Raw genomic sequence first — 21,633 nt, forward strand, 5'->3', positions numbered from 1 at the left:
GTAAATTTTTGTCCAAATGTTTTTTTTAAATTGCTGTGTTATTATTTGTAATTAGAAAAAAAATTTACTTTAAAGAAAGAAATGCTTACGCGCAGTTAATGATCAGCGACATCACACATGGATGGCCTTTGACATACAGTGACAGCCATTAGTAAAAAGTAAACAAGTAATCCAATAATTACACTTTGAAGTTTATTCAAGATAACAAAAACTAAAGTAAGCATATTTTAATAAATAAAGTGACCATTTACTCGATGGGAAATGAAAAAAGTGCCCTGAGTGGCCTGAAAATAGATGAAAAGGCCATTGAAATCACTGACTTCTGGCTGCACCACAGTGCCAATTTGAATGGCGCGAATTCTTCAACAATATCGGTATTTATCAGCGAACCATCTTTGCAATCATGTCCTAACTTCGGTAAGCCGTCACCTCTTGAAAGGACAGCCAAGGTATTTAACTATTTTATTTATAGTAATTTTTTGATAAGTAAATGTAACTTAACCTGAAAGTTCAATGACATTAAATTAAAGTTAACAGTCACTGGACAATTTTTTAATTTTTTCAACAAAAAATTTTGTTTCAAAAAATAATTTAAAAAAAATTGGATTTTTTATTTTTTTTTTAATTTTTACTTGTCAATTTTTTTTGCCACAATTTATTTGTTAAAAAATTATTAAAAATTAATTTTCATGAATTATTTTTAGAACTTGATGCTCCATCGCCACCCTTGTATCCTAAAATACATATCCTCATGGAGAAAAGGCAGCAGCTACTACCTGGCCACCGAAGAAGTAAAACCACTGGCTCAGGTAATCGGTTCCCAGACTACGCTCCAAATTTGCATTGGACTCCACAGTATTCTCCGAGCTCTGATATTTCTACACGAGAAAGCTCTTGCGTCTCACAACAACGTCTGCAGCAGCTCGATCTACGTCACTCCAGAAGGCTCCTGGAAGCTCGGGGGTCTCGAGTTTCTTTGCAGGTTTACAGATTTTAATCAGGCGTACTTGAAGAAGATTAAGAACTTCAGGTATGAGAAGGCTATTGCTCCTGAAGAGGATGGAAATTCTCTAGAAACTCAATTGAATCCTATTGGGATTGATCAGTATGCTTTTGGAGTTCTTACTGAAGAAGTTTTACGACTGAAAAATTCTGGTAAAATTCTAGACTAATTTATAATTATTTATTAAAAATTTTAATTAATAAAATTATTTTTTTTTTTTTAGATGATGTACCAGCTTTAGCAGAATTTAAAGAAATTTGTAAATGTAGTTTACAAAATCCAGATCCTTTATTGAGGACTAAATTATCGACTTTATTAACTAATCCATTTTTTACACATGATTTTATAAATATTCATGAATTTTTAATGGAATTACCTTTAAAAAGTGAAACTGAAAAAGAAGAATTTTTTTCGTAAGTCTTGTTTAATTAATTTTATTATTTTTTTATTAACTAATTTATTAATCTACATTATTAAGAGAATAAGCAAAATTTTGTGGCCAGTGTATTTTATATTAATATAATTAATTAATTTTTTTTTTTCATAATTAATAATTATTAATTATGGATAATAGTTATTATTAATTAACAAATTTTTTTTAATAATTAATAACAATGGATAATATTTAATAATTATATTAAACAAACGCTTAATTAATTATATTTCCAGAAATCTTGTACCGCAACTCAAAGCATTCCCTGAAAAAATAATAGCCGACCAATTAGGCCGACTATTACTATCTCGAATGGTACTGCTGGACAGTACAGCTCAACAAAAATTATTGCCATGTATACTGAAGCCAAAAACGGAAGACACTGAAGAAGACACGAGTCTTTTCACAGTCTCAACATTTAAAAGCCACTTGGTACCAAAATTGCTGCAGATGTTTTGCGTCCGCGACACATCAATACGTCTGTTATTATTATCTCATTTAAATTCCTTTATCTACGCCTTTCAATTAGACGAATTAAAAAACCAGATCCTACCTGAGCTTCTGGTAGGAATAAAAGACCACGACGATCACTTGGTCAGCGTAACATTAAGAGTGCTGGCTGACTTGGTGCCAATTTTAGGAGCTGCTGCAGTGATAGGCGGCAAACGCGGGAAACTCTTCACTGACGGCCGTCCTAATCACGGTCAAATCCGGCGTGAAGCTTCTTCTAGGTCCAAAAAAGCTACTGCTAATAATAATACTAATAACATAATTAATAATAATGGTATAGACTGTTTGCCTGTTGAATTACTAGAGAAACCATCACCAGATGGCGGAGAAGACCGAATTGAATCCGCGTTGATTTTAGCCGAAGAAGAAACTACTTGGTCTGACTGGGACGCTCATGAAGTGACCATTATTAAGACAATTGACACTGATGTTCCTTCTGAGGTCATTCAGGATAAAGAATTTCTGCCAATAAAACCGGAAACCTCCGAAGCGACGGTCAAAAAAGACAAACTGGCTTATAATAAGAAGAATATTGTGTCTGATATTCGAGAATTGGATATTAAACACTCCAAGACAATGCAACAAGCTGTTGAAGAAGTAGATTTCTTCACAGACATGGAGCCTGTTATTGAAAAGCCAAAAGTTGTTCACATCGAACAAGTCAAACCGGATAAAAGCGTCTTTGATGTCAAAAATGGAAATCAATACATTGAAGATGATGACGGCTGGGTCGAAGACTTTGACGATTGGGGTGAAAATGCTGCTGCGGTGAAAGATTGATTTTTTTTACGGTAGTATATTTAAAATTTCGCATGGAGATGTAAATAATTTAAAGTGTAAGCTTGGTTATATTTTTTAAATTTATGAATATTAATATAAAATATGTATAAATGTTTTTATTTGTAACAATTTTAAATAAATATTGTACATATCTATAATTATGTACAATTTTTTTCATTTTTAGGAGTTGATATTTTAAAGTGCTGAGTTTATTAAGAGGAAAAATATGTGGCTGAGGAGTTATTGGTAAGAAAATTTTTATTTTATTTAAAAAAAATTATACTGACATCTGATAATTTTTTTTTTTTTTTTTGATAAATTACAGGAAAAAAAAATTATTTAGGAGTTTTAAAAAATAATAAATGCAATTTTTTACTTATTTTATATTTAAAAAAAAATTTTCAAGTGTCTAAAAGAAAAAAAAAAAAAAAAAAATAAATGCAGAAAATTAAAGTCTCTTAAAATTTTTATAATTATTAATTTATTAATCTTTTTGTTTATCAAGTAATAGTAAGTTGAGAAACAATTGTTCTAGCATATCGGAAGTCATTCTTAAATTACTTAACAATTATTCTCATTTACATATTTTACTTTAAATAACTATAATATCTTGCATCAGGTCTGTGTTTATTTTAAATATTCTACGATCTCTTAGCGTCAATCAATTTTAATTATTTAAAAATCATCGTGTAGCAGATTGTGATATAAGTTTTTTTTTTTTTTCTGGTCAATTACAGATTAATTCTCAGACTCGGCACTGGCTCAAAAGATCTGTCCCAATTAATTAATTAATTACCTTTAATTATTTAATTAATAATACCAACTTAGTTTATTTTATTCACCATCTAAATACTAATAATTAATCCCATCAAAAATTAAAACATATCTACACGCATATTGTCAGTCATATTAATATTTCTTTTAATTTATTATTTTTCTTTAATATATTTAATAATTAATCCGCAAAATTAATTACTTTAAAAAAACGCACTGCGTTTATTTAAACTCGGCAGACCATTAAGCCACCAGCCAAGTCCGAAACACATTTTTAAAAATTTATTTTATACAAGCGGCAGACGTGATTGAACAGACTTTTTATCAATTCTTAAACTACCTAAGACTTAAAAAAAAAAAAAAAAAAAAAATTTACAGAAAACCAAATTAATTTTTTTTTTTTTTTTTTTTTTTTTTTTTCCATACAATTCTTGCTCGCTCGCATTCAAAACAAACAAATATCCCGAGGTACATGTTATTAATAGTCCCCTCTTAATTTATTCCTTCTTTATTTTATTAATTATAATTATAATTATCAATATAATTTTAATAGTAATAAAATTAATAAACGGATAGTGTAAAAGTAATCAATGTAAGTGAAAAAGGAGGTGTAAAGTTGTTATTACTTTTAATATTGTAATTGTAATTATAATTATCATTATTATTATAATTATTATTATTATTATTTTAACTAATTCGCGAATAATAAATTCTTCCTAAATTTATTATAAATTTAAAATTAAAAAAAAAAAAAAAAAAATAACGCCGGTAATAAGTGGCTTTATTTGTGCGTAAGCACATTTTTGAAGGCACTCGTACCTTCATTATATTTTAAATAATTCATTTTATTATCCATTTTAATTATTTATTGTACCACATATGTTTCATTATTTAAAATTTAACTTTTAACTAGGTACACAAAAAAAAAAAAAAAAATTATTTTTTTAATTATCAATTTACATAAATTCGCGTATAATATTTATTACTTTTTTTTTTTTTTTTTAATTACCGTTGCACTTTATCGTGTAATTGCAGAAAAGGACAGTGTGACAGAGACGTTAATTATTAATTACACATTTATTATTATTAATAATATTTATAATTATTTACCACTCATCTAAATCTTAGGCGACCTATACCTGTTATATAATTTCAAACGCCATTTAATTGCTTAATAATAATTTTTTATATATTCATTAATTATTTTTTAAAAATTAATAATTACACCTCTGTAGACATTTCTCGATTAGTATCAACCACAGCGACATATTTTATCGCGACTCGACCCAAATTATAGACGTGAAAAAAATTTATGATTTTATAATTTAACGTCGACGTGCGACTGGCAGTAGATTAAATGAATTTATTTATCAATGTTCGTTCCTTAGTTCCCTGGCCGCTTGCTTGAGATCTAAGAGAGATAAAATAATATATTTTCACGTCAATTAATTAATTAATTAATTAATTATTATAAACACGAATGGACCGCAGAACGCTTTTAAAAACTAGCAACATTTTTTTTTTTTTGTAAATACTAGCCTTTATAAATTAATTAATTCTTGTGTTATTTATTTTTTAAATTTATTTAATCAGCATCAATCAATATTTATAATCAATGCTCTGCAATGCAAAGAAGGAAAATATACAATATTGTCTCCTGACTTCGTGGATTATTTTTTTTTTATGGTAGCACATGTTACTTAAACAATTACTCAATTGTGAGGAAGTACGGTGCAATACAATCAATTAATTAATAATAATAATTATAATTATAATATTAATTGTTATAATAAAAACAAATGCACTAAATCCCTCACGATGCATAAGCGAATTTTTATTTAAATATTTCAATTTAATAGTTGTTATATAAAATGTGATTCCTCCACGGAAAAGACGGACCACCGAGAGACGGTGAAATTTTAAATTAAACCACCGCACAACTCAGTATCAGCCTTTGTTAAGTCAGTCGTCATACATTTTACAATCCAAAACACTCTTTTTAAAATTTACTTGCCCGCTCAACGAGACAGTCCATTATTTTTTTCTCATTTTTTTTTTTTATAACTTTATATTCATACAAAACACAAGCTTTGACTATTAAAGCAGGGTTCATCTTCTTCACAAGTGCCATAAGACATCTGATTCCGTATGAAAGATCACGTTGGTGGTTTCGGCTTATTTTTTTTTTTTTTTTTTTAATTTAATATTTATAATTAATAATATTAATTAATGTGTGTATAAAGTCCGGAAAAATTCACAAAAAAAAATAATCGCAGGAATCTCCGACGATTAAATAAAATTCTTTATTATTATTCTTGTTAATGTTGTTGCTGTTAAACACTCTCGGTAAAGTATTTGTTTATTTTTATTTTTTTTTTTTTTTTCTGAGTAAGAACAATTCAATGGGTAGAGCAATTTTCACGTTAAGCTACGAAGGCAAAGTATGCATACACGTCCTGCGGTCTGGCTTCTTTATTTTTTGTTTATTCTTCATAACTGCTGTTTAATTTTTTTTTTTTTTTTTTTTTTTTTTTGATGTCTTTTATTTTATTTTATAGATTTTTTTTTCTTTATAAATATTTGTTTATCCATGATGCATCGAACTAATCGACTACGATAGTTAATAAGATAGTGTTTGCACGTTCTTATCAGCAGTGCAATCCATAATTGATTAAATATACGTGTCCACTATATGTGTGTCGATAATTGTGTTGATTAATTATTAATATGTTTTTTTTTTATTTTTTTTTTCCCATTAATAAATCCCTCACTAATAAGTGAGATTAATTATTATTTTTAGCCATTTGATAATTTAATATTCAAGTGTAGTGTTTAATATCCTCGAGTTATCTAATGATACTTTAAATATTAAAAGTTTTTTTTCTCTTAATTATAATTTACTCGTTCTGTTGGTTAACTTCTTCTTTAACGTCGCCGTCTTGTTGAGATACATTTGATTTATTGCCAGTACCCTGGCCACCGGTATTGCCGTCGACTATTTTGTCGTTGTGAGAGTCTGCTTTGTCGCCTGGATCCATTTTGTTGCCTAGAAATTAAAGTCAATCTTAGTTTAAGACTGAAAAAAAAAAAAATTATACGAGAATAATTAATAAAAAAAAAAAAAAAAAAAAAAAAAAAAAAAATTATTTATTATTTTTTTAATTATTAGTATGAGTAATAAAAATGTAACTAACCATTTCGAAACTGACCTTGCCCCGAATAATATTGTTGCTGCAATTTCATATTACGTTGCTGTTGTTGGTGCAAGTTTGGCCTGTGTCGGTTTACTTGATTTTGTTGGGCGGGTATACAGTTTTGTTGTTGCTGGTTTGGGTTATTGGGGTTGGGACCTGGTGGAAATGGTACCACTGGTCGCTGAATTGGTGGGGGGTAACGTTGCTGAGACGGCTGAATTCCAGCTCGTGGAGGCATACCCATGCCACGGACATTTTGTTGGATTACCTGAGATAATTTATTTTGATAAGATTTAATTATTTAAAATGTTTTATAAATTTGTCAACATTAAATAGACTCAAGAAAATAATTTTATACAGTTAAGAGTAACTTTGATTAAAAAAAAAACAATAATAATTTATTATTATTATTATTATTATTATTATTATTATTATTATTATTATTATTATTATTATTATTATTATTATTATTATAAATGAATAAATTAATAGTGATAATAATAAATTTTCAAGACAAAATAATATTTTCTAAGAGTCTATTTTTCTATTGCAAAAATTTTACTATTGTTACTTAATAATTTTTTTCACAATAGCATATATTAGGCATTCTAAATAATGCAACAACTAGCATATCACAAAGCATTAAGCAAACAAAAAAAAATTACTAAATGAACGCTTATGAAATTGTATTACTGAAAATTCTAATGATGGATGTTAAAAAGAAAAAAAGTAGAGATTATAATAAATAAATAAATAAATGAATGAATAAATGAATAAATGAATGAATGAATGAATGAATGATACATACATAGTTATTGTAGCTGCTTACCAGAGCAGACTGACCGACGCCCTGGTACGGTTGATATTTATGATGCTGAGTTGGACTTGGTTGTGGTTGTTGAGATTGAGATTGTTTACAATTTCTTGATTTCGGTGATGGTATTTGTGGTGCTAAATAAAACAATTATAAAAAAAAAAAAAAAATAATAAATAAATAAATAAGTAATGAAAAAATAAATTAATTAGTTGAGAAATTAAAAGTTTGATTAATAAAACTAACTAGAATTAAAAACCGATGCCAAAACATCTTGTTGATTTCCCGAAGGGCTTTTCAGTTGCCTCGGTTGTTCTTGTTGCTGGTGTTTGCTAAGAAAAGTTGCCGCTGCATTTGCCGGGCCTTGTAATCCACCAGTGGGATTACGGTACTGTTGGGCAGCAGCAGCTGCGGCTATTTGCAGTCCCGAGCCGGAAAGAAATTGAGAGCTGAAACTCTGTAGATTTACGGGGGTTGCATTACCGGTTGCTAAACTCTGACTATGTTGACCAAACCCCTGAAGACCGTAGTGTGTTCCCGTTTGCTGTGTACCACCAGGTTGGTAAAATCCAGTTTGTGATCCCGGAAATACATCTGTAAATAAAATTATTTAGAATTATTTTTTATTATTATAATTAAGCTTTAATTTATTTAAAAAATTTAATTAATTATATTTGTTTATTTACCAGCAGATGTTGCGCTATAGTAACTGTTAGCTGTCTGTTGAACATTAGGACCAGGTCTCTGAACTAATTGCGAATTTCCCATGTAATTTCCACTTACTCCTAGTACTTGATTTGGATCATACGGTATATACGTCAACTGAAATAAATTTAATTTAATTATAATGGTCTGAATTTTTTTCTTGATTTTAAAATAATGACTAATAATTAATTGGCTTAAAATTTTTATAAATAATTAAAAGAAATTAAATTAATTAATAATTAAGAGATAAAAATAATTACTTGATTGGGTTGAGCAGATTGTGCCTGGAAATGTGGCGCCTTGGTACCAATAGCACCAATAGACTGAGAAGAAGGCTTGACACTAGCCGACATGAGGGAGTTGGATGACGAACTTATCAAAACAGTGTTAGGGTTATTGCTCAATTGTTGATTTTGTCCAAACGGCGGGGCCGCGGCTGCGGGAATTCGATATTGCGACAAATTATTCTGATACATATCAGGCGTCGCTGCGTTTGGAGCGTGAGGTGGAGGCGGCGGCTGCTGTAAGTACACATTCTGCTGATTGAACGAACTTTGCAGAGAGGGACCATAGGGTGGATACTGAGTGAATGGTGAACGACTTTGATCCAACTGGAATGCACCGTAGAGACCACCGGCTTGGGCTGGCAATTGACCAGAGCCAGTGTTAAATAAAACTGCTGGGGGCGATGGAATAGCAGACATGCTACCGTACTGCGCTGCCTGTGATCCTGGATACTGTGGGAATTCCTGTTGATTCAATAATAATAATAATAATAATTATTATTATTAAATTTACCGATTAAAAATTAATTAATATTTTTTAGAGAATGATGATGATGATTTATTTTTACCTGATAATTGATATGAGAGGGTTGTCCAGTAGAATTGAATGGAGGAGGACTCAGAGGACCTTGAAGATTGGCCGGTGGATGCCCGATGGGACTCTGACCAGGGCCAATGGGATTGGGACCAGGTACAGTGGAGCCTGTTTGCGCGCCGCCACTCCCGGAGGATTGCTGCTGCGGCTTCACCTGCGGGGGAACCAGCTGCGCATCAGGCAAAGAGTCAGCATTTTCCCACAGGGGACAGGATATTTTATTTATGTTTATACATTCATTTACTTTTTACTTTTTTATTAATTGCTTGTTACTTTAACTATTTACATCACTGCTAATTACCTACTCAATTATTATCAATTATAAAAATTAAGTTAGTTGACATTTAAAAATTTTTATTGAAAAAAATTGTAATTTTAATTTTTTTAAATTTCTTCATGTAATTTTTTTTTTTTGCACTAATTTATTGCTCAAAAAAATTATTAAATATCTGCTACTTTAATTGACATTAAAAAAAATTAAAAACATCGGTTAACTTCAGTATTATTCATCAATTTAATTAAATACCACATATAATTAACTTTCTCATCAATAAATTGAAAACATAAAATTCCCAAACTGATCAATAATTAATTAATAATCATCTCTTCAAAAAAAAAAAAAAAAAAAAAAAAAACTGGTTAATATCTAGTGATGCAAACTAGCCAGCAAATTAATGAAACAGATGATAAATAATATGATAAATAAAAAAATGTAAAAACAAATAAAAAAAAACGCACCTTGCATACATTAGTAGAAGTGGTGATTTCATTTTTCATGTTGTTCTGGCTGTACTGAGGATGAGGATAGCTGTCATCAACATCCGCGGTCTCGAAGCTCTGAGGAAAGCTGTTAGCCGTGGACACAACATTTCCGTCTTCGTGTTCAACGACAGTGGGCATGGAAGCGTTCTCCCAGACCTTTTTAACCGATGCGATTTTCAAATTAAGCTCAGCAGTAGAAGGAGAAATAGTACTTTGAGCACCGGTCATGTGCATGGACCTCGGCATGCCCAAAGACTTGCTCTTCTCCTCGGTTAATTGGGACAAGTCAGCGTCAAAGGTAAAATCAAGCTTCATATCAGCGCTGTCTTCGCTCTTGTTGAAGGACAGCGGCATCTGAATCGGATCTTGGGCCTTGTCTTTGATCAACTCATTAGCCGGCTTGTTGGAAAACGCAACTGAGAGTGGCTGCTGCTGCTGTTGTTGTTGCTGCTGCTGCTGCTGCTGCTGCTGTAGATTGGGGTCCTCATCAATGTCGCGCTTGTCAACGCGCTGCGGTGGCTTCATGTGATTAGAAAATTTAGATTTAATCGCCATTTCCGGACCAGTTTTAGTCGTCTTAGAATAATTAGTATTTTCAAAAATCAAAGTCTGAACAGGCGGCGACGAAGCGTCTGAGACATTTTTGTCAACTGCAGACTCCTTGCTAGGTTTAATAATTTTTTCTCCACTGGGAGAGTTGCGCTGACTGCTTCCAGCCGAGGCCGCCTGCTCATTAGCTTCGTGCGAATGATCAGAGCCAGTTAACCCGGACATTAATTGAATATCAGCCGGGATATTCGAGTTCGGAGAGTTTGATCTCAATTGACTGGTAAACGGTTTATCCCAGGCGTTAACAGAGGGCGGTGGAGCTGGACCACTTCCTGCATTACCTCCGTTATTCCCTCCGTTCCCAGAAGACTCTTTAATATAATTAGAATTAGCGTTTACCTTATTCGAATCAGTACTACCATCGGAATTCAAGTGCTGCTGCTGTTGCTTAGCCAGCTTCTGTTTCTGGAATCTGGGCGCAAGTTTATTGCGATTAGGATTCCTGTCAAAGGACTTGGGCATGTTTGCCGGCTGAGGAATCGGCTGACCCAGCAGCGGTGGTATGTTTTGAATTTGCTGAGGCGTAGGAGGCTGAGAACCATTCGACTTAGACTTAGACCTATCGCGTTCGCGTTCTTTGTCTTTTTCCCTTCTCGGCGGTTTGGGCTCCTCCTTGAGCCTCGAGTCCTTGAGATTCTTTTTCGAGCGCACCTCCTGGAATCCATCAGCGTCGAGCTTGTCTTCTGCACTGGTGCCATCGTCGCCGCCAGTTGAATAATTGTTAGCCTCAACCTCAGAATCTACAGACTTTTTTTCCCGACTTTGTACACTCTGTCCACTCTGTATACTCTGGACACCCTGTACACTCTGTGATTTTTTACTCATGTCCTTCATAGTCTGGTCCACCAAATTAGGATCACTGAGCTTGATCTCATCAACACGATTAATGGTAGTCTCTTTATTCCCTTTCTCATTAATCGGACCACTATTAGCAGAGCCCTGGCTTCTAGGACGACCATTTTGCGTCTGCGCACCACCTTGACCCGGCAGCATACCGGAATGATTTCTCTGATTAAAACTCATGTTCTGTCCATTGCGTTTCTCAGCACCAGGAGCCCTAGAACCAACATTAGCCTTGGACTTTTGCTGATCTCGATTATTACCTATTTGTTCATGCCTGCGATTATTTTGAACATTACTCCCAGCTTGATTTCCAGCTCGATGTTTATTATGAGCATTTCTAGAATCCTTGTGCTCATCAATATGCTCTTCGCTATTTTCCGAGGTAGTTTCCCACTCTTCATTCCCCACGTCAGCAGAATTCTTCATTAAATTTCCCCGTCGCTCACGATTATCACGACCACGTCTACTTCCACTGCGAGGTCTTTTAGCTCTCGCGTCATCCTTCTTGGGCTGATTTTTCTGCAAGCCAGCAGGGTGGCCTAAATTCCCGTGAACCGGTTCGTGCTTCTGTCCCTGATTCCCCGGAACATTAGGTGACTTGTTGCGCCTACCAGTGATCCCCGCAGTCAGCGCTTGCTGCTTAGCGATCATCTTGTCATCAACCGACTGATCACCAGCTGACGGCTGATTATTATCAGCTTCTATCGCCGGGGAAGAACTCTGCAAAACATTTTTATCATCAGCATTCACTCTCTCAGTAGAAAACGGACTTTTGCTGGGCGGTGGCCCGTAGCCCTCCATCCTACCCCCAGAAGTGGCCCCTCGGGATCGAAACCCACCGCGGCCACGTCTAGACGGCTCACCCGAGGGCGCAAAACCTTCCCGGCTCGGTCTACCGTCAAACCCTCCTCGTTTATCCCCGCGACTAGGTGGATACTCATTGCTTCTCTTTTCATCCCTTCTTGACACCTCTCTATTGCGCTCATCCTTGTCATTCTTCTGGGCAACAGGCTTGGGCGAGACAGCTGACCTTCTCTCGTCTTTCCCAGACTCAGTGGATCCAGAAATTTCATCCCCGCTTATTTCAGAGTCCGTGTGACCGTACGATCCACTTTTCGCAGAACCAGGACGGCCCATCGATCGAGAGCCACCTCCTCCACGGCGACCACGTGTCTCTGATCCGCGCCATCCACGTGTATAAACATTGTAAGCACCGCCCCAAGTACGCCCACCGCGTGAAGACGGTTCACGTCCTCGGAAGCTACCACTGTTAGTGCGATTCCTAACATTCTTATCACGCTTCTCGTCTTTAGAATCATCCTTAATTTCTTCACCGTGAGACTCTTCTCTTTTTTCAACGCTCAGCTTCTCCATGCTCGCCTTCAACTCACTAATATCCTTTTCATCCTTAGCAGTTTGCTCCTGGGAGGTTAATTTCTCTTCATTCTTCTCAAAAGTCGGAGACACGGCGTCGGCCCAAGCTTTAGGAGAATTATCAGTTCTATCAACGGCAGTAGAGCGCGTCGACTCAGGAGTGCGCTCTAATTTTCTGTTCCAAACCTCCGGCTCTTTTTTAACATCAGCCAAACTGTCTTTATTATTACTCTCCTTCTTTTCAGCATCAACCGCGGCATTACCTCCAGCATTACCAGAATTAGAGCTTCCACCGCGCTTTAATTGAGTAAGATTTCTCTTTTCACTTTTCAATTCATCAGCTTGGAGTTTTTCACGAGTAATAGGTCCAGGGGGCTGTCTTCTGTCTCGTTCCCGCTCGCGGTGGTGATCATCGCGGTATAACTCGCGCTTTTTGTCCTCATAATCATTCAAATCGTGGACCCAAGAAGACGAGTCACGTGACTTGTGAAAATCATCTTCCCGAAGAGAAGTTTTAGACTCACGTGAAGCGCGTGAGTCGCGAGAATCCGGGCGCTGAGGTCGTTCATTCCTGTCAATACGATCTTCACGGGAAATATTCAAAGGCTCGCGACGATTATCATCAGCAGAGAGGCCGCGATCATCACGACGATTGTCAGCAGCCCATTCACCGCTTTCGGAGCGCTCACGCTGCATCTCACGGTCATCAATAACGTCCTGCTGACTCGACTGTTTGTAGCAATTAGAATCGTAATCCTTGTCTCGGCTTTCGCGACTGTCTCTAGAAATTCTCGAGTCTCCATGACTGTCGCGAGACTCGCGGTTGTCTCTTGTGTCTCTGGTGTCTCTGTCGCGGAAGTCTCGAGGCTCTTTGAACTCTCTGGAATCTCTGGAGCTGCGCGAGTGCGAATCTCTGTCCTTTTCATCGTAAATACGGTCACGGTCTCTCTCCCAGAACTCGCGACCCAGGTGGCGGTCATCGTGGTCCCGCGAATAGTCTTCCTTGTAGCCTCTGTTGTAGTCGTCGTGGTAGCCAGACTTACGGGAGTCCCGGGAATCAAAAATATGGTGAATAACCGGTCGGAATCTCTCGTCCCTTGATCTGTTTCCATGATCGCGAGACGCCGGACGTGGATCATCATCCAGGGGATTGGTAATGTCAGAATCAGTACGACGGCGCTGTGGCAGAGGCATCGAGTGTGACTGCTTAACGCCGCCGGAGCTCGAAGAGCTGTGAGAAGACCACCTCCCGGGGTCGTATTGCTGCGAAAAAGGAACATTAGGCTGAGAAGTTGTTCTCTCAGCGCTGGGTGACACGCGGTTGTATCCCCCGCCACTTCTCTCGGCTTGCTGCTTCTGAAACCGTGGCGGCAAATTGCTCTGGAACTGTCTTGAGAACGCCGGTTGGTCGCGGTCGCGGTTTTCACGCTGATCGCGATCGCGTTCTCTTTCAGCGCGTGTAAGATCTTGCTGTGGTCTCATAAAATTGGAACGGTTTTGGAAATCTCCAGCTGGCTCTCTGGAATCTCTAGTTTCTCTTTCTCGGTCTCTTTCCCTGTTGTCACGCATCAAATCGCGATCACGTGACTCTCGCGCCGGTTTAATATCATCCTTACCCTCGGAAGAAGTGCGCGAGCGTTCGCGGTCGCGGCTTTCACGCTCGCGCTCCCACTCAGGCACTGGAATAGGCACAGGTGGAATATTAATCAATCCTTTAGTTTCGGGGATAGAAATAACATCGTCTTCTTTTTTTGCCATTTTCTTTTTCATTTTTTGTTCTAAATCCTGTAATTTTTTAGCTGCAGCCTGTTTCGACTCCTGAAAGCGTTTTTCTTCCTCTTCTTTGCGCTGACGAGCACGAACGACCGCTGAAGCGACTATTTCACCGTGCTCACGTCGACGCTGGTTCCATATTTCTTCCTCCTCGACTCCGCGAAGCGCATGAGCGGGCCTCATCGGCGGCTGGGATGATTGGTTGTAGTTGTCTCTTATCGGGGGTCCATTGGTGGCACGATAATCGCGCTGCGGGCCCGCAGAACCACCAGGTCCACCGGAGCTGGGACCCATTCTGTCTTGGTACCACGGGCGACTGCCGTGGGCTGAAGACAAGTCACCGCGAGTGTCTTTGGGGTCTCGGAGCGACTCACTGTCTCTAAGTCTTTCTTTGTCATCAAGCGACGTGTCTGATGACACTTTATTATCATCCTTGAGCGGTGGCTGATCCACCATCTCCTCTTTCTTGACAACAGAATCAGCATTTGTAGTATTGTAACTCGAAGAATTAACATCAGGCTCGTTTTCGTCATCACTGAACGCCAGCTTCTGATTGTAATCAATGTCATCGTGCGCGGCCCAGCCCGGGTCATGGGAAATGTCATCCATTCGAGTCAAATCTTCCTCCTTAATAATGGGACGTGTAATTATCTCCTCTTCGACCGGGGGACGCTCACGCTCCTGCGGGGCTCGCGATGAAGGAAAACGGTCATTTGGATTGAACCGTGGACGGGGGCCACCGCCTCCTCCGCCACCGCTCATATTCGACGGTATTTGTGGAGGAAAACCACCACTCGCTGGAAAGTTTCCTCGATTGTACATAAATGGGGGAATAAGTCCACGATAGTGATGTAAATTTGGGCCAGGAGCTGCTGCTGTTGGATTTACACTCGAGGACACTGCGACGCCTTGATTCTGTTGGCCTGCCGGGACCGAACCCATGACAGGCGACTGTCCCAAGCTCGGACGTCCGCCACCTAATCCTTCTGAGTGTCCTGGCGTTACGGATAAGCCTACTGGGGGGCCCTGGCCCACCTGAGTACTCCCACCGCCTGTACCAACTCCTGCTCCTGGTGTGCGACTTCCACCTTGGATCCAACTCCCTTCTGCTGTAATTAATTATTATTATTTTAAATAAATACTAGCAATCTGCAGTCACTATTTATATTTTTATATTTATAGTCACACAAGGTGGAATTTTTTAATATTAAAATTATTGAATATCTACTAAATTAATTTTTATATTAAAAATTTTTTAATGTGGCTATAAAATTAGATTTTAATTAATTATATTTACTTTGTGGTCGCAGGCTCGGTCCAGGTCCATACTGTGCATTCAGCTCCCGGTTTTGTTGTGACTGTTGCTGTCCTGGTGCACCTGTTAAATAAAATTAACCCATTAATTTATGAAACTTTAATTATAATTAAAAACAAATAGCATTCACATTAATTAAAAAAAAAAAAAATTTTATATTCATAAACAAATTAAATAATCAATGTGAAATCTCTTTAGTTACAATTTAAAAATAAAATTGATAAAAAAAAATTAAAAATAAAAATGATTTGTTATTAACGACGTAGAGAACCCCGGACTGTTAGGAATAAATAATTGGATCAAGATCAAAGCGTTAAAATAATTATTAACATGTATTTTATTTGTTTTTATCTATGTTCAATAAAATACAATCGTATCTACCAACTGAAACATCAAAGCGAATAAAAAATAAATATAACACAGGTGAATGAGGAACAAGGGATAAAAATCTATCCGAAAATACGAGAATAAATAAATAAATAAATAAAGAAATATGGAGAGAAAAAAAAAAAAAAATAGACTGATACTGTAAAGGAATAATGGCAAACAAGTCAACTACATGGCTACCAGCATCCCACCTGAGTGGTTGTGGGGATACTGCTGTTGCGGTAGCAACGATTGATGCTGGGCATTGACCGAGATGACATTTGAAGCTGTCGAGGAGGACGACTGTTGAGTAGTAGTCTGTTGGTTGGTGTTGTTGGTCGGTACTGAGACGGAGGGCTGTCCGCTGAGACTGGGGAACTCGTGTTGGAACTGCGGGGACTGATGGGCGAGGAAACTCAGTCCTAGGGCACCTCTTCCCGGTCTCCCGCCCCCCACGAGTCCCGCGTAACCAACCGCAGCTGACACGGCGGGTGTACCTATCGATTAATATGCGGCATTCGATCGACAACGCCCGATTTATGATTTTATTTTATCTTATTTATACTGTGGAGTGTTTTCAAAATTATTCTCAAAATCCCCAAAGCCTTACAACACGTGCAAGTGTAATTAATCATAAGCGCTGATAAATATTTTTAATTTTTAATAACTAGCAACCTTACGATCTTTATTTGACTGTCGTGACTTGTGAATTAAATTATAAATGAATTAAATTTTGCTTTATTAAATAATGACTTTTGTCAAATTGCACAGTACTTTTTTATTGACGTTTTAAATATTGACGTTTTTAAAAATATAAGCTCATCCTGATGTTACACTCATCAAAAGCTTTCATTTGAGTACCCACATGCATTTTCATATATATATATATATATATATATATATATATATATATATATATATATATATATATATATATATATATATATATATATATATGAAAATGCATGTGGGTACTCAAATGAAAGGTCTCGATGAGTGTAACATCGGGATGAGTTTGTATCTTTAAAAAAGTCAATAAGTCACAAGATATTCTCAATAATATAGATAATATTATTATTAAATCAATCTATAATTTTATTTATTAATTAATTATCTGCCGTGTAATTTAAATTAAAATTAGAGTAATGGATTGACTAAATTATAATTACAATTATCAATATCAATAAATCGATATCAACTTACCGGCATCCCCGGGTCTGCTCATAATTGCACTCCATGATGATTTGTTGGCTGTTTGCTCGGAGGAATGTTGAGACTGGCTCTGGGTATTTTGCTGCTGCTGTTGACTTGGCAGTGATTGCGGCTGCTGTTGCTGTGATGACGGTGGTGCTGCTGTTCCCACTGCTGGTGATTGGACTGAAGTTGTCGCAGGCGCACATTGTAACGATGAGTTAGTCTAAAAATGAAAGATCATTAATTATTTATTCAGTTTTATTTGGTTATTTATTTAAAAGCTGTTAGATGTGTGTAATTAAAGCAGTAATGAAGCGATTGGGTAATAAATTGGTGGTTAAAATTACGGTAGTGTCAGATAACGGAGCAGCTGTTGCGTTGGTAGTTGTAGTAGTATTAGTATTAGGTGATTGTTCCTTAGTAGTTGCCCAACCGCTTCCGCCACTAGGTACTAGACTTACAGCTGGATCACTGCTGCTGTATTCACTTTTTAAACTAGGCAAATTAGCCGGTGGACGCCGTGCCGAAGGCACCTTTCCCAAACTCTGCATTCCATGTTTGCGTGGTAATGTGCTTTTTTGTTGGTGTTGTTCCAATGATTCTCCCTAAATTTAAAAATTTTTAATTAGTACTAATAATATTGGAAAAATTTTTATTTTTAATAAAATTGTGAAGAAAAATTCAAGTGATGAAATTGAAATTTAATTTTATATTTTAATTTCAATAGTTTTAATTATTGTCTGTAAGTAATTAGTCACGGTGTGAAAAATTAATTAGCGAGGAAGAAATTGAAAGTTTTGCAAGTAATAAAAAAATTTTATTCAATTTATAAAAAAATTTTTTTTTAATTAATTTTTTACTTAAAAATCTTTAAAAATTTTTTACACGGCTAATTTTTGAATTATAATTTTAAAATTAAAATTTATAATGAATGATTAAAATTTTTTACTACAAAAATCTTAATTTTGAAATTACGGCTTTTTTTTTTTTAATGGTCCTAAAAAAAATTGAGATATTTTTTTTTATAAAATTGAATTTTGCAGCGGAAAATTTTTATTAATTGAATTATCAAACAAAAATATTTTTAAGAAATTGCACAAATAATTAATTTTAATTTTAATGTTTTGTTTTGAAGGTCTAGAATTAATTTTTAAAGTAAAGAATATTAATTAAAAATAATAAAGATACTTACCCTGCTCACCCGGTATAAACTATTGATATCTAGTGATTGAAACTTTGATTTGCCTTTCTCCCCCTTCGACACGATCCCCGACAGAGTAGACATGCTGTCTGCAGGCAACCATTTAGTACCACTCAGACCCAACGAACGAACCCTTTGTCTAAAAGACAATTAAATTTATAAATCATAAACATAAACATAAACACTGGTCAATAATTTATCGATGAGTAATGAACAAAATATGCGATATCAATGAACTTATAAATACAAATATAAAAAAAATATTTACACTTAAATTCTCAGAGAGCGGTAATGAAAAATTCCAAATTTCATATATGTATATATTAAAGATAAATAAAAAAAATAATTTAACACGCCGTGATTGCGCCAATGGAACGTAAAAGACTGACAAGAGGCCGGAATTGGCTGTTCCGCAGTTTGCCAAGGAAAAGCTTTGTTACATTTGCCTCGCGTTTAGACGAGCGGGAGTCCAATAAGAGGGAAAGACAAAGACAACCGATACGTAGTAGCTTAACGTCTTTTGACGTTATTGCGGCTTGCTTTTGAGTAAATACACCTCGATAAATAAATTTATTACTCTTATCATTATCACTGAACAACAATATTTTAAATAAAATTATTTATATTTATATTTATATTAATTTAATAAATAATTTTTTTTTTTATTATTTGAACACTAATATTATTGTCAAAATAATTTTTAATAATTTATTCGACAATAATAAAACCAATCGTTGTAATGATGGTGATAATAATAATGATTATGAATGAATGGGGATGAATTGACGCCGTTGAATGACCCAACCCTGTCCGCAAAAGTCGCCGATGTCAAATGGCCCGTGTTAGTTTTGTCGTCAAAACAAATCGACTAAATCCACGCACTAAAATTTAATAAATATGTTAAAAATTAATAAAAATAATTGAAAATAACGGTAAGTAGACAGTAAAAGCCGTCGAGTTAAATAATAATCACTGAATAAAATAAATTTACACTGGAGACTTGAAAGAAATTATTCTCTTTTCTCTTATCGGATAAATTTTAGACTTTCTCGAGTCTATAGTCCCTCGGATCTACGAAAATCGTTGATGAAACGGAATGAAAATAAAATAAAACAAAAGGATGCGTAGTATGATTAAAATAATTAATTGAAATAACAATTACCTTGGTCCGTCCAAATGGGTATCAGTTCACAAACGGATTTAAATCCCAATAATAATAAATTTAACAACCGATCGCCACGGATTAAAGTTTTGATAATTGTTTAAAAAGCGTTTTGTGGGCGACTAACACACAAACTTTTTCCTCTTGGGGGATATATGATTATTATAATATAATAGATTTTTACACGGTGTTAGTTGGGTACTTGTTCTTCTTCTCTACTCACAATTCGTCCAAGATGGCGAATGCGCGACTCGGACACGGACTCCACAGCAAACTTTACGACTTTCGGCTGTGGCTGGCTCTCTTCTCTCTTATGTTCTCTCTTTTCCTGCGATCAATACAATTACGTCATGCGTTTTAAATTATTAACTTTGTCGTGAGATGTCACTTTTATCGGACTACGCTCACTGACTCGCCGTCACTAACCACGCCGATTATTTTATTTTATTTGTTATTTAGATTTTTATTACAATACCTATTATTTTACAATTATTTATTTCTTCACTTCCACAATTACTGATTTAGATTATTTTTTTTTTTTTTTTTTTATTATAAATTATATATTATTATTTAAAGATACTGGAATTTTAAAAATACTATTGGTGGTCAAAAAAAAATTTTCAGTCTATACGAAATAATTGAGGTTTTTTTTCTGCTTTCCGGTACGCCTGCAAGATGACTCGCAGCGCCACCGTCGCATTCTTGAATTATATTTTATTACCAAATACTTATTTGTTCATTTGTAATTAATTTGTCACTAATGTCAGGCGTAACTCAAGAAGAAAAAGTGAAATTTAATTATTTTTTCAAGTGAAAGAAGAAATTTTTGACATCTCAAAAAAAAAAAAAAATAATTGAAATACATTTTTTTTGACTTTGCAGTTCCGCTTTTCATCACTTCCGGTGCGAAATATATATTTATTAGTCAAAAAATATTTTTAAAATACATTCAGATAAAAATGTAAGTACAAATTATTTTTAATGACAGGTTAATAAAAATTAGCTGATTGTAAAATAATTATTTTTTTGATCAGCTGTTTTTAAATTTTATTTTTTATTTTGCGAAAAAATTATTTTCAAACTAACTTGGAAGAAATAATCCACTAGAAGGCATGACAGTCTTTTTTTGCACTGTACACATGTAAATATTACATTCACATCCCAACAACTATTCTGATAGTTTCGTCAGACTGAGATAATTCGAATAACATGCTGTTTGTGTACATACTTTGCTTCGTGAGTTTTTAATAAATATTTTATTATTTTATAAAACATTTTAATTTATTTTATTTTTTTTTTAGGTGTCAAAAGATATTAAAATGTCTCTAAATATTGTTTCTTGCAGATGATTTTGGTAATTGTTTTTATTTAATCACGCATTATTTTACTAAGTGTCATTTACAATGATCATTATATTTTTTTTTTTTTTTTTTTTTTTTTTTAGGATTTAGTGTTTATTAAAATAAAATTGGTTTTTATAATGAAGATGAAGAAAAGATTATTTAACAAAATTTCAAAATTATCGCGTTATTCAGTAAGAATACTATTTAATTATTTATTTAAAAAATTAACATTTTGATTAATTTAATTTAATTATTTTTTATTCAGATTTTTTTCTCATGCGCGTTAGCATTTTTTCCTGTGATTAAAATGACGCATATAAAAGATTTTTACGATGAAATGATGTACAAGTACTCTCGTAAAAACTGTAAAAACAATGATCGTTACAAATGCGGAGCGCATTTATATTCAGATCATTACAAACTTTTCAAAAGTGTTTATTTTGAAATGAAGAATAAAAAACAAGACTGAAATATAAACTTCAATAAAGAAGTACGTAAATTTATAAAAATTTCATTAAACAGATTAATATATAATTAACTTATTAATAAAGTGTAATAATTAAAATAAAATTGGTAAATATATTCTAATCCTTACATAG

The 21,633-nt window shown here is 34.6% G+C and overlaps 2 protein-coding genes and 1 long non-coding RNA gene across 16 annotated transcripts; 2 read left to right on the top strand and 1 right to left on the bottom strand.

Moving 5' to 3' along the window:
- The first annotated feature begins 120 nt into the window (after positions 1-120).
- LOC141527941 (protein-associating with the carboxyl-terminal domain of ezrin) lies at positions 121-4,614 on the top strand. Of its 3 annotated transcripts, none has more exons than XR_012479268.1 (6): positions 121-449; positions 705-1,155; positions 1,227-1,416; positions 1,673-2,782; positions 2,911-2,972; positions 3,052-4,614. XR_012479268.1 is itself a non-coding variant. In XM_074243726.1 (4 exons), exons 1-4 carry the CDS (start codon positions 255-257, stop codon positions 2,724-2,726), a joined length of 1,890 nt encoding a protein of 629 aa, XP_074099827.1. In that variant the 5' UTR covers positions 121-254; the 3' UTR covers positions 2,727-2,829. The 3 variants fall into 3 exon arrangements, 1 of the variants encoding a protein (XP_074099827.1); XR_012479269.1 differs by having other exon boundaries at positions 1,673-2,737; XM_074243726.1 differs by lacking the exons at positions 2,911-2,972; positions 3,052-4,614 and having other exon boundaries at positions 1,673-2,829.
- Nocte (no circadian temperature entrainment) lies at positions 3,185-20,151 on the bottom strand. Of its 11 annotated transcripts, none has more exons than XM_074243649.1 (14): positions 19,692-20,149; positions 18,521-18,668; positions 17,676-17,933; positions 17,338-17,551; positions 16,347-16,631; positions 15,751-15,831; positions 9,831-15,562; positions 9,067-9,261; positions 8,474-8,962; positions 8,195-8,330; positions 7,755-8,102; positions 7,503-7,645; positions 6,710-6,962; positions 3,185-6,546 (listed from the first exon to the last, which is right to left on the bottom strand). In XM_074243649.1, the coding sequence occupies exons 2-14, from the start codon at positions 18,611-18,613 to the stop codon at positions 6,398-6,400; spliced, it is 8,376 nt and encodes a 2,791-aa protein (XP_074099750.1). In that variant the 5' UTR covers positions 18,614-18,668; positions 19,692-20,149; the 3' UTR covers positions 3,185-6,397. The 11 variants fall into 11 exon arrangements, with proteins under 11 accessions (XP_074099750.1, XP_074099766.1, XP_074099743.1 ...); XM_074243665.1 differs by having other exon boundaries at positions 7,524-7,645; positions 19,692-20,148; XM_074243642.1 differs by having other exon boundaries at positions 6,695-6,962; positions 9,067-9,246; positions 19,692-20,145.
- Positions 20,152-20,637: 486 nt separating this feature from the next.
- Positions 20,638-21,604, top strand: LOC141525627 (uncharacterized). Of its 2 annotated transcripts, none has more exons than XR_012478877.1 (5): positions 20,638-20,652; positions 20,726-20,927; positions 20,993-21,045; positions 21,136-21,225; positions 21,300-21,604. It is a non-coding gene; the product is annotated as an uncharacterized LOC141525627 (long non-coding RNA). The 2 variants fall into 2 exon arrangements; XR_012478880.1 differs by having other exon boundaries at positions 20,785-20,927.
- Positions 21,605-21,633: the final 29 nt, after the last annotated feature.

The sequence above is a fragment of the Cotesia typhae genome, unplaced genomic scaffold, assembly GCF_013202065.1.
Source record: "Cotesia typhae breed Kobodo isofemale line unplaced genomic scaffold, CoteBio_Ctyphae contig_11, whole genome shotgun sequence".
Lineage (NCBI taxonomy): Eukaryota > Metazoa > Arthropoda > Insecta > Hymenoptera > Braconidae > Cotesia > Cotesia typhae.